Source organism: Panulirus ornatus, chromosome 1 (genome assembly GCF_036320965.1).
Source record: "Panulirus ornatus isolate Po-2019 chromosome 1, ASM3632096v1, whole genome shotgun sequence".
Classification (NCBI taxonomy): domain Eukaryota; kingdom Metazoa; phylum Arthropoda; class Malacostraca; order Decapoda; family Palinuridae; genus Panulirus; species Panulirus ornatus.
In genome coordinates, this window is record NC_092224.1 from 86,647,375 (window position 1) to 86,663,613 (window position 16,239).

Sequence of the window (16,239 nt, forward strand, 5' to 3'; positions counted from 1 at the left end):
GGTAAACAAAGGCATTCTCTGAGCTCAGGGTGTGAGATCATGCCATTCATCCTTTGATATCATTGATCCATTGATTTTGGTATTGGTGTTACCTTGACCCATGTAGGAAATAATGAAAATTCATAAATGGAAGTGGCTTTTATTTATGACTAATAATGAATGGTAATACCCAGTGATCATGATATACCTGCCAGGGGTTGAATTACCATGGGTAGGGCTGAAGGGTTAAGGGTAAAGGGAAGGAAAATGTTGCACGAGGGTATTGTTCCTGCCTTTGCTAATGGTAGCATGAAGTAGCATAATGACATTCGCAAAAAAAATAAAGACGCTAGCGATAAGTTTATTTAGTAACATTTGTGCAGGATTCCTTTTTTAATAGCACTTGTTTGGTTTTTTCCTATTCTTTACCCTGCCCTCCACCCCAGTTTTCTGCACCTTGGCTTAGTTGTTCAAATGCAGTCAATGGAAAGCTTTATCATAAAATTTTTTTCTGCTGATTGGTTCATTTGAAGCCTTATGTAACATGTAATTATTGTTTATATAAGAGGATACTTTTTAGTATACAACACATATAACACCAAAGAATAGAAATTTACTAAAGTTTTATGATAAAATTCCTACATTGTGTATGACTGCACCCTCTATGAATGAGTGTTCATAAATGGGGATATATTTCTCATAGATGTTACATTCATTATGCAATCTTCATTGGTGTCCCATACACAATGTTGAACATGTGAAAGGGATTCAATAAATAAGAAGCATACCACATTCTAAGACATCAGGAAGATTGAGGACAATGGGTAGCTTTTTCATGGAGTCTGACATGAGTACAGTGGGAGTGTGATTCTGTGGTGGTGGTCATCACTGCATGATTAGTCACATATTAGCTAAGAGTTGTCATGAGTGCTTCATAGAGATATCGAGCTTAGCATTAGTCGATAAGATTAAAAGGAACTTATTGTATTACTTCACCTTGAAGATGATCTTTGGAATAACTTACCAAATATGCAGTGTCATCACTCAACCTACAAACAATATAAGTAATAAATGGAAAGTTAACACTGCCATTATCTAGTCAGCTGACATTTTATTATTCATACCTATTTTATCTGTTTTGAATTTACTTTATACGATACTAATTTATGATCACTTATTAAACCCCACGTATCATTAAAATAACCAGATGAGTTTATTAAATTTGATTTACATGATACTAATTTATGATCGCTTATTGAACTGCACATATTAAAATCATCAGATAAGCCACATTTCTTAATATGCAATGGTATATATTTTCATGCCCTAAGTATTGCCAAAATCTAACAAGGACCTCAGGTTATATTTCACGATGAAAAAGTGGACAGGATACGTCAACTTGTTATTACTTTATCAAAACCAAACCACCTCCATAATATAGTCTTTAAATTCCCATAATAAAGACTGCTTACTCACCACAATATATCAGTGCACCTGTGCTGTGCTGACCCTATGATTTCACATCGTCTCCTATGCACTCTGCCACCCTATAGCAAACACCATATTTTTTTTACAGCCTGTAAATTGTGAAATATTACGTAGAACAGTAAATGTGCAGCAAAATTATATCTTTTTCATATTCGTTATACTTAAAAATGTTTGACAGCATCCTGGGTGATTATGAACAAAATGATTAAGTAACTATTAGAGGGAAGGACACTACCAATGAGGGTGTATGTGCCTGTACACTAATTAGGGTGAGAATGAGTTGCATTATTACGGAATAAATCGGGCCTTTAGCACAAGTAGCAATTACCATTTAGATTTGTGATTTACATCACTCTTAGCATATTTGCTTAACCCTACTTATTTCTACATTTGCTTTACAAAATAGTCCATTGTATGTTGGTGTCAAATGTCAATATACTCCTTTCTCACTCTTCTCCACTCTTTCCTCCTTACCTTTTTACATTGTCACCCCCTCACATGCCAGCATTAGTTGTCTCCTACTCCCCCATCTCAGGTCGCTAATGAAAGTTCAAAGTAACTAGTTGATTGTCCTGGTTAGAAGTGGAGGTGGCTAAACCTGGTAAGTTGTATAGAAGAGTGTTGGTTGAGAGGGTGGTGGCATAAACAGATCATCAGATTGGGGAAAAACAGGGTGGATTCGGAAGTGGTAGGGTACATGTGGGTCAGGTGTTTGCTTTGAAGAAGGTGTGTGAGAAGAGAAACAAAAGGATTTGTGGGTGGCATTTATGGATCTGAAGACAGCTTATGATAGGGTTGATAGAGATGCCCTGTTGAAGGTATTATGAATACATTATGTTAGAGGAAAGCTATTAGGAGCAGTGAGAAGTTTCTCTGAAGAGAATAAGGCATGTGTGCAAATAGTTAGAGAGGAGGATGAGTGGTCCCAGATGAAGGTGGGTCTTTGGTAGTGGTGTGAGATGTCATCATGGCAGTTTAAACCATTTATGGAAAGGGTGATGAGGGAGGTGAATGCAAGGGTCTTGGAGAGAGGAGCAGATATTTTGTCATTAGGGGTAGGGGGCCTGGGAGTTGAGTCAGTTTTTGTTTGTGGGTGTTATGGCACCGTTGGTAGATGTGAGTATGGCACTGCTGAATTTAGTGTCTAAGTTTGCGAGTGTGTGAAAGGAGAAGATTGTAGGCAAAAGTGAATAAAATCAAGATTATTAGGTTTAGCAGTGAAAAGAGAATGGTTATTTGAAAAACATGTTATTTGAAGTACAAATAGGAGCAAAGGCTCATCAAATATTCAACACTTTGAACCTTACTGCAGAGCAAAAGGATTTAAAGGAGGTGCTTAAGGCTTTCAAGGATTAATGCCAACCCCTCTGGAACACAGGGACCTCGGTTTACTCATATTTTGTTCATGGAAACACCTGATCCACACATCCTCTACCACTTCTGAAACTACACTGCTCTTCCCCAATCTGATGCTCTCTACATGCTTTCACCCTCTTAATCAATAACCTCCCATATAATTTCCCAGGAATACTCAACAAACTTTTTTTTTTTTTTTTTTTTTTTTTTTTTTTATACTTTGTCGCTGTCACCCGCGTTTGCGAGGTAGCGCAAGGAAACAGACGAAAGAAATGGCCCAACCCCCCCCCCATACACATGTACATACACACGTCCACACACACAAATATACATACCTACACAGCTTTCCATGGTTTACCCCGGACGCTTCACATGCCTTGATTCAATCCACTGACAGCACGTCAACCCCTGTATACCACATCGCTCCAATTCACTCTATTCCTTGCCCTCCTTTCACCCTCCTGCATGTTCAGGCCCCGATCACACAAAATCTTTTTCACTCCATCTTTCCACCTCCAATTTGGTCTCCCTCTTCTCCTCGTTCCCTCCACCTCCGACACATATATCCTCTTGGTCAATCTTTCCTCACTCATTCTCTCCATGTGCCCAAACCATTTTAAAACACCCTCTTCTGCTCTTTCAACCACGCTCTTTTTATTTCCACACATCTCTCTTACCCTTACGTTACTTACTCGATCAAACCACCTCACCCCACACATTGTCCTCAAACATCTCATTTCCAGCACATCCATCCTCCTGCGCACAACTCTATCCATAGCCCACGCCTCGCAACCATACAACATTGTTGGAACTACTATTCCTTCAAACATACCCATTTTTGCTTTCCGGGATAATGTTCTCGACTTCCACACATTTTTCAAGGCTCCCAAAATTTTCGCCCCCTCCCCCACCCTATGATCCACTTCCGCTTCCATGGTTCCATCCGCTGACAGATCCACTCCCAGATATCTAAAACACTTCACTTCCTCCAGTTTTTCACCATTCAAACTCACCTCCCAATTGACTTGACCCTCAACCCTACTGTACCTAATAACCTTGCTCTTATTCACATTTACTCTTAACTTTCTTCTTCCACACACTTTACCAAACTCCGTCACCAGCTTCTGCAGTTTCTCACATGAATCCGCCACCAGCGCTGTATCATCAGCGAACAACAACTGACTCACTTCCCAAGCTCTCTCATCCCCAACAGACTTCATACTTGCCCCTCTTTCCAAGACTCTTGCATTTACCTCCCTAACAACCCCATCCATAAACAAATTAAACAATCATGGAGACATCACACACCCCTGCCGCAAACCTACATTCACAAACTTATACCTCTGTAATTTGAGCACTCACTCTTATCCCCAGTGCCTTTGTACAACGGCACTATGAAAGCATTCCGCCAGTCCTCAGGCACCTCACCATGAGTCATACATACATTAGTTAACCTTACCAACCAGTCAACAATACAGTCACCCCCTTTTTTGATAAATTCCACTGCAATACCATCCAAACCCGCTGCCTTGCCGGCTTTCATCTTCCGCAAAGCTTTTACTACCTCTTCTCTGTTTACCAAATCATTTTCCCTAACCCTCTCACTTTGCACACCACCTCGACCAAAACACCCTATATCAGCCACTCTATCATCAAACACATTCAACAAACCTTCAAAATACTCACTCCATCTCCTTCTCACATCACCACTACTTGTTATCACCTCTGCAAAATAGTACCCATTCATATATGTGAGGCAGCTATAGGTGACAACTAGTTGGAGAGGGTTTGGTAGTCCAGCATGGTTTTGTAAGGATATGGACAGAAAGGTACTCCTTCATTGGGATATGTGAAGATCAAGGTGTCATAAGGTGTGGGTTTATGTGTCCTACATAGTGAACTTCTCAAGGGTAAACAGTATCATTTAGGTTACAAAGCAAAAGTTTGTCTTTAGGTTTGTTGAAGTGAAGGGTAATGATATGTTCAACCCATTGGAAGAAAGTAACGAATCTAATGTTCATGCATAACTGGTGTCATGTTAGTATAGTAATAAAGATGTACTACTTTCACAGTATCCACAGATGTTTGATGGTTCGGTAGGCAAGTTGGCTATGCATTAGAAAATTTGAATGGATGAATCAATGCTTCCAGCACATGCACCATGTCATGTACTAGTCAGCTTTATGTTCATGACTGTTAGAGGAACTAGATCATTTGGAAGAGCTGGGGATCATTTCTAAAGCTAAAGTGCCAACAGACTGGATATCATCGTTGTGGTGCCGAAGGGAAATGGAAAGTTGTGGATTTGTCATGATCTGAGGGATCTTGATAAGGCAATCATATGAAAGCAATACCTGCTGTCAGTTATTAAGGACATCATCGGGAGCGTGTGTTTTTACAATTTTGGATGTGAAGCAGGGTGTTAACAACTACAACTAGAAGATCATTGCTCCTACCTAACTACATTCAGTACCCCTTTCAGCTGATACAGATTGCTCTAGGTGCTAGGTTTACTGATAGTTGAAGGTGTAGCTGACATTGTTCATGGCTGTGGTAAAACAAGAGGAAGAAATTCAGAACTGTGATAAGAAACTGTACCAGTTATTATATCAGTGCGAGGAATGCTGTGTGGCTCTCAGAGTGGACAAACTTCAGCTCAGAATCAGAGAAATCCCCTTAATCGGTCATGAACTAAGGCTGAAAGTTGAGTCCTTGAGGGAGATGCTGTTCCAACTGATGTATTGGGTGTCTGGCATTTCATAGAAACAATTCAGTACCTGTTCAAGTTTTTTGCCTGAACTATCAGACATAACTAAACCTCTAAGGGAACTAATGAAAAAGGATGCCATGTTTGTGTGACAGGATGCTCATCAGCAGTCATTTGAAGATGATAAGAGATCTGTGTAATTCCTCACAAACTGGACTACGCATCATACTTATCCAAGAGGGTCAGCCTGTTTCATTTGTAACTCATGCCTTAATGAGTGCTGACCATTATTATACACAGATAGTGTATTTGCTTGCAAACACTTCCATGAGTATTTTTGGGATGCAAGGCCTTTACAGTACAAATGGCTTAACAACTTTTGGGATCTATCTTTTAAGAAGCCCTTGCAAGCTGCTTCTGCAGGACCCAGGAAAGCCAAAGATATACATAACTGGATGAAGCCTTGCAAGTACTGTACAAAGTGAAAAAGTCAGGATATCTGACACAAGAGTTGAAGTACTGGTTGCAGTGCATCAATTCTTTAAGTTCTAAGATGAATTGCATGTGAAAGATGGGTTGATCTTTAGAGATATAATATGTTATAAACCATTTCAGCGCATGCTCTTCAGCTCTGTCAACTACTCCTCTCATCACCACATCTTTTAAGCTATTATGTTTTGAATAAAATGAATTGTACTGTGTTTGAATTAGTAATGGAAATATGTACTGTTTGGATTTGTTCTCTGATTTATGTTAATAATGAGTAGTTTTGTCAGCAGCTTTCATAGCTTTATTAGATGTATAACTCGTGGGAAGTTTAGATTGTATCTCTTTCTATGCCTTTGTGGTATGTATTTTTGCTGGCTTGGTGGGCTATGTTGATCAAGTGTAAGATAGCATGATTTTGGGTTGGGAAATCATCTATACTGAAATTTGGAGCATTGTTTCAATTTGATGTTTGAAGACTAAAGATGTGGAGATGATCTGTATGCAGTACTCCTGCATTTGTGTGGAAAAGATTGATGTTCATGTAATAGATGCAATCATGTACATGATGCACCATGTGCAGTACTTTAGTCTCTTTATCGAAATTTTACAGTAATTTGGAATTATTTCATATATTTATCTACTTTGAATACATCATGGTTCCTTGAGTGGCATCCTTCTGTCAATTTTATTATGTTTTGTAATGCATTTGCTTGTTTCTTTTCAGACCACTCCAGCAAGCATTTTTGCTCAGTTGGATAAATGCTTACGTGAAGCACTAACTTTAGATGGGGTCTTAGAATTCCGCCATGAGAATTTCTGGACTTTAGGTGTGGAAAACCCGACCCGGAGAGTATCAGAAACATGTAAGGACTCTAGTGGTTTCATACTCACTGGCAGCCTTCATGTACGAATACGTCGGGATGCTAATGAGCAAATGGTGCTTGCTCATATCAGGGAGAGGTTATCTCCACTGGTTCCATTGTTGACAGTGCAAGTGAGTAAATCTTTTCTGTCATTTTGTGGGGATTTGTTTAGCTTAAGAGAGCAAGGAATAAGTACAGCAGGATAAGATAGGAGGAATAAAGAAATATGGACAAGGCAGGAGAAAATCAAAACTTTTCCATGAATCCTACATATATATATTTACCTGTAAGGCCCGTTCCCACCAGGAACTTCCATAAAGGCAAGAGTCTTCACTAATCCCTGCCTTAACATGCCTCCCTCACACATACCATTCTGTGTGTTCTTCCACTATTTTTCTTCATCCAGTACTCTTCCCCTCTGTTTCTCCATGTCAGAGTTGGTCTTCCTCTTACACCAACCCTTTTAGTTATACTATCCTACACTCTCCATGTAAATTCCCAGTTTTGCATTCTTTCCATATGTCCAAACCACCTCAAAGTATTACATTTCACTCACTCTACCACTCCATAATTTATTCCCTCTACATTCGCTGCTGTACGAAGTCTCTCATATGCCCTTTTATTGCTTAATTTATTCCATCTGGTCATACCACATGTTCCTCTCAAATAACTCATTTCCATAATGTTTCTGCTGCATAGGTCAGGATTGGGAGGACTGTGCTGTCCCTTAATCTTTTCTTCATTTCCATAAGTCTGCCTCTACCCTTCATTATTCTATTAATGGACCTAAAGACTCTTATATCCTGTACTGTTCTCTGCCCTGTCTCTCCCTCCATATCACTAAACTTACCCAAGATAGCTCCCAAATACTCAGATGCTGTAACCTCTTCCAGTCTTTCTCCCCCATATCTATAACACAGTTTAGTACACTTTCTTCTCTCACTCTGTAGGGCTTTGTAAAATATATACTTTCAATTTGTTTCCTTTCAAACAGCATTACTTAATGTTACTCATTTACCTTCATTCACATATGCGTATGCACATGATAAAACACACTTACAACCTTCTGCAACTCTTCTTCATTCTCAGCAGACAATACAATATCATCCACAAACAGGCTTGTCTCTAGCCACTAAACCTCTCTACTACACTCCATCTCTACATCCTTTTTCCTTAGTTCTGCTTTCATAACTCTATCCATGTAACATATGCTAAAAATCCACAGTAATGTCATGTATACCACAACTTTTGCTCAACTATCCAACCCCTCTAACACACACATTTGCCTTACTATAGAAGGCTTTCACACCTTCCAGCAGTTGTCCCTCTACTCCACATATCCTTAAAACATCCCATAAATTATTCGACTCAACTCTTGTCATACACTTCCTCCAGATCCATGAAAGCTGCATACTGCTTCTTACCTTATGCTAGATACTTTCCTACAGTCATTCACCACAAAGATCTGGTCTATATGTCTCCAATCTTTCCTGAAACCCCCTTGTTCCTCACTTGTATCTGCATTCAGTCACTTGCATCACTCTATCAATCAACACTCTTGCATACACATTTTCCATTATACTTAATAGGTATTCCCATATAATTCCCGTATAATTAGTAATACATCCTTAGCACCTTTTCCTTTGAATAGAACAGAAATGATAGGTTTCACCTAGTCCTCAGACATAACCTTCTGCTTCCATGCTAAAAATCTTATCAAGTGCATCCACTTTTATTTTCTCCTCCATATTTTAACACTTCAGATGTAATCCCATCTACGCCAGGCGCCTTTCCTAGCTTCAGCCCATTATAGACCTTTTAACCTCCCTTCTTGCTGTAGACCCCTGCCCTTGTATCCTTTCTTTTCACCCCTCATACCCATGGATGTAACAACTAATGGTTTACTTCCCCCAAATTCATCAGTTCTTCAGAGTACTCGTTTTATCTTCCTTTTGCTTCCTCCTTTTGATTTACCAACTCCCCTTCTATACTTCTCACATTTCCATTTCCACTCATACATACTTTTCTTTCCATTTTTTACCTCCTTCCAGTACAGTTTCTTATTTTACTTAAATTTTTCACTAAACTTTCTTCCAAAATCTCTATGTACTCTTTTTTCACTTTTCTCTTTCAGGCTCTTAACATTCCACTTACACATCCTATATTCTTCCCTTCTGCTTTCCTGGACTTCCACTGGTATATTCCTTTTGAGCAATCTACCATATGCTTTTCTTTGCCTCCACAGTATTTCTAATCTAATCCTTCCACCATGCATTTCCAATTTTACCTTTTATCCAGCTACTAATGCTACAACCTTTAATAGTCTTTCTTTAAACATTTTAAACACCTTATTCCCACATGACTGCATGCCTACATTTACTGTGCTTTCATCTGAATTTTTGGTCACCCTTCTTTCATACCCCTTCTTGCATTTCTTGTGATTCATCTTCTCCCTTTCCAACACTCTCACGTCTCCATTCTCCCTTTAATGCTGTACGTATCGTTCCCCCTGCTCCACAAGAACTGCAAAATGATGAGAATCTTTATAGAATCCTCTCACAACGTAGCATCCAGCACAACCTTTCTTAACCTTTCATCTGCTGCCACATAATCAAACTCTAATGTTCTTCTCTTCCCAGTTCTCATCCACATATACTGTGAATCATCATGTGCTGAAAAAAGTTAGTTGCAAGGAATGAACCCCTCTCAGCAGAGTCATCCACAAGATAACTTCAACTCTCATTTACTTCAGGCACTCCCCATTACCAACTATCTCACCAATTTCATCACATCCCGCCTTCACATTCATATCACCCATTGTAACTACCTTCCTCTCTTTCTCAAATCCATTCATAGTTATTCAAATTTCTCCAGAAACTGTTCATTTCATCCTTGCATGTATATTCACTGGCACATATAATCATACCCAAGGATACTTCACAGTTCCAGTTTTTTTGTTCACCCATACTATTCTTGATCCATTCCATCCATACTCTGTAACACTCTCTTATTTTTATTGATAGCACAGTTTTTCATTTATTTCCATCCATACCATTCCTTCCTCCATACCATCCCACAACTTGCATTCATTGTTTCCATTTTTACTACAATGCACCTTGCCCAAGGATATCTTGAAGCACAGTTTGAAGAAGTATATCAGCCAAAAGTGAAATTCCCAAAATGAAGTTGCATGCAGGAGGAGTATAGAAAGAATATCCTTCCCTAAAGATGACTTTAGGCACACTGAGGCAGGTTGCTCTCACCACTGAAAACTACTCTCATTGACCAGATGTACAATGACTTCTTTCTAAGAGTGTCATGTGCTTGTACCCACAGTAAAGGGGTGGACAAGGCTTTTGCAGTTGAAAATATATGAGAGGGTGGACAAGACTTTTGCAGACTCTATACCCTTTACTTGCAATGTAAATGTAAGAATTTAAGCTAGTTCAGTAATGAAAACCAGAAAATTGACTTCATCAAGTGTTGTAACTTGAGTAACCATAGACACTTAAGATCAAAATGACACATGATTGTTTTCTCAGGTGCATGCCATATCCACAATTGGGTATCAAAAGCCCAGTGTGGCACCTGAAACATTTCCAAGTGTTTTCTGGACTATAAATGCTTTTTTATACCTGATACATGAAAAACTCCACTTGTTTTCATCAAGTATGAATTTATGATAAAAATGATGATTACCTTAGCATGTGTACATAAAGGGGAAAGTATAAACAGAAAATTATGAAAACGTTGAAAAAACTAAAGAGAGAGAATTGGAGATCAACTATTTTAATGTTTGAGGAGCCTGAAAGTGAGCTATGTGCCAGGTGAGCACTTTCAAAAGTGACAGTACAACCACCTCAGAAATTAAATTGCTTCTGTTTTAGTAATTCTTCCATGCATTACTAGAGTGAAACAGAATATCAGGTAGTACAGAATGTAGTAGTCAGAAGTACATGATGACCACCTAGTATAAGAAGTTCACATTCAGTTTAAGAAATTTATCCTAAGTAAATGAAAAAGACCATAAAAGATTTTTCTTTACCTCTCTTCATTGGTTCATTGGTTTATACTTTACAGTTAGAGACAGCATTTATATTCTGTGTTTTATGGAAAATAGGATTCTTTAATAAATATGGTGTATTATTTTCATCTTAATATTTGGTAATTTTTTTTATATTGCCTTCAGGTTTTCAAAGACGACTGGACCCGCAGCTCCACCACTTTGCAACTTTTGAAAGACTCAGCCCGAGCCCTAGTCACTTCACCTTCACACTCACCCCACTATGTTAATGTTACGTACCCTCATGTGTATGCACCTACAAAAGGTTCAGCTGGAAACTCCTCCTTTCTGCCACAAGCATATTTCCCAGCACTTTCACAAGCTGCATTTCCATCAGCAGTGCCTGAAGAAAATACAGCCTCCAATTCACCTTCTTTGTTAATGTCCTCCAACATTCCAGGAAGAACCACAACAAAAGAATATATTGAAGAAATTGATAGGGATTTCATGAAAAACAGAACCACTCAAAACCATGTGGATGAAGACTTGAGTACCTCAGATCCAGTGTTATATGGAAACTCAGAATTAGAAGTTTACAGAAACTCCAGTAGCTGGAAAACTGGAAGATTAAGAGAAAATAAGGCTAGTATACAGAACTGGACTTCAGGGAATAAATCCAGTAGGGGTAGAGAGATGCACAGTCAAAAACCATCTCCTTATTATGTTAATGTTGATTTTTGTGGTAGATCAAATATGTTGCAGGCTGCCACAGGAAACTTGTCAAAAGATAGGAAAAGTGACCTTAACCACACTCCAAGATAATGTTAATTATAAATTAGTAGTATTCCATTTTATAATTGGTAATGTGTTTCACAAGAATTCTAATGGCATAATGGGCAGTGTACTGTACTCCCTACGTAATTTTTGTAGTAGAGTTTGTTGGTCAGGCAGGCCTGTGCTGTGTGCAATTACATTGGTGTACATTGCTGGTTCCTGTGTAATTTAGGCATCTACCATGTTTACTCATGAGATTTGCTTTATTAAGTAAAACAGGGTGTGAAGGATGCAGTGTACATTATGTATTATGTGCTGTGATGGTATTTTTTTACAACAAATTTTTATACAAATAGATATATATTGAAAGCATGTTTCACAGATAACAAAGAAAACATACTCATTCCTTCATTGTCTCATTTCATTTTGATATTACAGAAACAAATGTTCATATATACCAGCAAATTATTTTCTTTAATAGATTGTTTTATCAGAATATAGTATTCTAGGCATGTACTATAATTTATTTTTAGATATAAGTTTGATGGTAATGTAATCTGCAGCTGTTATTTTTTTATCACCTGTAATGTTTCTGTGGTTGTTATTACAGTATGTGACTGCATTTATTCTTTGTACATTTTCTCAAAATATAATTAAAGCTTGACATAAACTTGCAACACTTCTTCCTTAAGTTGATGATACAGTTCCTGGACAAATTTCCATATAGACCCTTTCCTATGTAACAAAAGATAAATGCCCTAAAGTTAATCCATGATATATATACTGTAAATCAACCCTTATAAGTCAGGAGGGCAGAGTACTTATATTCATTCAGAGTCATGTGTTGTTGCCCTTAACATATCTAAGGCTTTTAACAGGTTGTGGCATCGGAGTCTCATCTCTAAGCTTCCCCTTTTTGGCTTCCATCCCTCACTTTGCTCCTTCATATCTTACTTTCTCTCCGGCCAATCTGTCTCTGTGGTTGTTGATGGATCAGCCTCCCCCTTTTCAAGATTCTGCCGTGTGCCCTACAATTTTTCTCCTTTTCTTCAGTGATTCCCCCTCCACAAAAAATCCAATGCACTCATATGCTGATGACTCATCGCTGCATGCATCTACATTTGCCAATTCTGCTCCGTCTTCTCTCACTTGATCTGCATCTCTTCTTGACACAGCTTACTCAGTAAACTCAGACTTGGACAGGATGTTTCAGATGGGTAGACAAAATCTTGTTAAGTTTAATGCCTTCAAGACCCAATTTCTACCCATCTTTCTATGGATAACTCCTCACAACTCTTGTCTCTCCTTCGATGGTTCTGTAATTTCACCTCTTGTCTCGGTGACCATGCTTGTTATTACTGTAACATCCACTCTCTTAGAAACCCCACTTTACAGGAGTAGCTAAGTCTGCCTCTAACAAACTGGGTGTCTTGTTTAGGTGGCAAAACTTCTCTTCTGAAAAGTTGCTCCATTTATACAAGGGATTGATTCATCCTTGTATGGAGTACTGCTCACACATTTGGGGTGATTGACAGAGTTGAGTCTAAAGCGATCCGACTTATAAACTGTCTCAGGCTAACTTCCAGACTTGACCTCCTTACCCTATGCCGCAATGATAGTTTTCCCTCTTCTATTGCTATTACTTTGGTTTTTCCTCCCAAGAGCTGGCTGTTTGTGTGCCCCAACTGCTACCTAGACCACGCAACATTAAGCAAGCTACTGCATCATATGATTATTGTGTGGCCATCGGAAACTCAAGGGTGGGCCATGTTGATATTTTCTTCTTTCCCTACACATTGACGCTTTGGAACTCTCTACCTTTTCATGTTTTCCCAGTAAATATGACCAGACATATTTCAAAAGAGGTCTTTCACTTCCACTGAAATTCATAGATACTTTCCCTCGTCTTTTCTTTTTCCGTTTCATAATTCTCTATATATTTCAATTAAGGCCCAGTTTTGATGAGGACTTTTGTCCATGACTGGAGCCTTCAAAAAAGAAAAGGCCATAAATCTTTTTATTAAAGTATGTGCATGATGTATAATTTTTTATGATGATGAGACAGCATGCATAACTGAATGCCATAAGAGGGACAGGATTGTGGGGTTAGAAACACACCCTTCCTCGTATTTTGATTTATAAAAGTTGGAACAGAAGAAGGCTCCAAGTAAATACTGAAAGTCTGAGAATACTAAAAGAGACAGAAAAAGTGGAGGCCTTGAAACCTTCACTTTTACTCAAAATGGTTTTATAAAATATATACGGTTTCTCTCCATTTCCTTTCAAACACCATTACTTAACTTTGACTTGCATTTACCTTCAACTGCCTATGCTTTCACACATCATAAAACACACAACCTTCTGCAACTCTTCATCACTCTCAGCAAACAACACAGTATCATCTGTAAACAGGCTTGCCACTAGCCACCATAACTCACTGCCACACAACACCTCTGTACCCTTTTTCTGCAGTCTTGCCTTCGTCTCATCACTCCATCCATATATATATTCAAAAGCCACGGTGACATCACACAGCACTGCCTCGCACCTACATGTATCCCAAAATTTTCACTCTTACATAAGCATTTGCTCCTCTATAGAAGGCTTTCACACCATCCAACAGTTGTCCCTCTACCCATATCCTTAACACATTCCATGAAGCATTCCACTCGACACTGTCATATGTTTTCTTTAGATCTGTAAAAGCTGTATACAACTTTTACCTTTCGATAAATACTTTTCCATGGTCATCTTTATTACAAATTCTGATCCACACATCCCCTACCTTTCTTAAAACCCCATTGTTCTTTACCTCTCCATTCAGTCACTTCCATCATTTCTCAACATTCTTGCATGTATTTTTCCAGGTATACTTAACACTTATTCCTGTATAATTACTACATACATCCTTAGCACCTTTTCCTTTGAATAAAGGAACAATAATAGCTTATGCAAACCTTGTGCACAACCTGTTTCCGTGTTAACTTTCATATCAGATGCATCCAATCTATCACAATTTCTTTCCTTACTTCAGAGTTTCAGATATAATCCCATCCACTCCAGGTGCCTTTCCTACCTTTAGCCTCATTATTGCCCTTCTTCCCTTTTTGCTATAAGCCCCTGCACTAGTATTCTCTTCCTTCCTTCCTCCATACCCATGCATGTAACAACTATTGCCTCCCCTTCTCCCACATTCATCAGTTCCTCAAAATACTCTTTCCATCTTCGTTTCACTTCCTGCCTTTTGATTCATCAACTCCCCTTCCTTACTATTGTCATAAATCGAATTAGCTTACTTGGTTTCAAATCATTGCACTTGAGTCTCTATTAGTAATGCATGAAACTTTTTTTATTGCCTTTCATGCTCTTTTCATTTTATCGTATATTTTTGTTGCCTTTTGAAGTACAGGTTTGACCAACATACTGAGGTACAGTGATAGCTTGAATGACCACATAGTTAGCATCATTTACATGTAAATGGATGACTAATTTCATTTGTCTCATACATCTGAAAATACCCTGATAATCTTGTGTAGCTCAGTTTCATTTGCACTGCTCCATCTCTTCAATCCAGACTTATAAAATTTCTTTTAAATGTGTCTGGTCTTCTAGATTTTATGATACTCTAGTCTGGAATAATTTTGATTTCTGTGTATCATACCAATATTCTTATTTTTCTATCAAGATGCCTTTTCCATATTAGCAAGGTAGCATCAGAAACATATAAACACAGGTATCAATCACATATCTAGTTTCTACCTGTCAGATAATGATATAACAAAATGAGAAGACCACAGCCAACCCCAGACTTAATTCCATGGTTTACCTTGACTGCTCTCTCTGCCACTGATTAGCCCAATAACAAATGCCCTTTCTACATATCACATTACCAATATTTTCCATCCAACACATGCCTCCTGCACCATTAGATCGTCAGGGTATAGTAAACAAGCATTTACTCTTTCCATTTGATTTGTCTTTCCTTTAATCTTGTTTCTTTCATGAGTTCACCAAGTAACAGTATTAGTCTCAGTTCTCATATAATGATACAAAACAAAGACAAAAATATGAGTTAATATGATACTTTATAAATAATGCAAGAGTAAGATGACGAGGACAGAGAATATGCAGGGAGATGTAAAATGTAACAAAATTCTGTACTCAATAGTGTAGTAATTCAATAAAAAACTCAAAAGTTATGGACAAATATTAGATATAAAGATTACACCCTATGAGGGCCACAAAGAACAGGAAATTTATAAAGAAGAGAAAGATTTAGAAGTATTGCGAATAAAAAGTTAGAATATGAGCATGTTGATAACAGTATTGGGTCAAGTTAAGATTGGAGTGATAATTAGAATATCTTAGGAGACAGAACGTTGATAATGATACATATAAAAGCAGTGTGTGGAAGAAGAAAGTTAAGAGTAAATGTGAATAAGAGCAAGGTTATTAGGTACAGTAGGGTTGAGGGTCAAGTCAATTGGGAGGTGAGTTTGAATGGAGAAAAACTGGAGGAAGTGAAGTGTTTTAGATATCTGGGAGTGGATCTGGCAGCGAATGGAACCATGGAAGCGGAA

At 38.2% G+C, this 16,239-nt stretch overlaps 1 protein-coding gene across 1 annotated transcript in view; it reads left to right on the forward strand.

The window, feature by feature from the left end:
• LOC139750477 (zinc transporter 6-like) overlaps window positions 1-12,336 on the forward strand; it is a 46,623-nt gene extending 34,287 nt beyond the window's left edge. Inside the window, exons 9-10 of the mRNA XM_071665277.1 lie at window positions 6,744-7,013; window positions 11,072-12,336. Of these exons, the coding sequence (XP_071521378.1) occupies window positions 6,744-7,013; window positions 11,072-11,707 (906 nt within the window). The 3' untranslated portion in view covers window positions 11,708-12,336. The remainder of the gene's footprint in view (window positions 1-6,743; window positions 7,014-11,071) is intronic.
• Window positions 12,337-16,239: the final 3,903 nt, after the last annotated feature.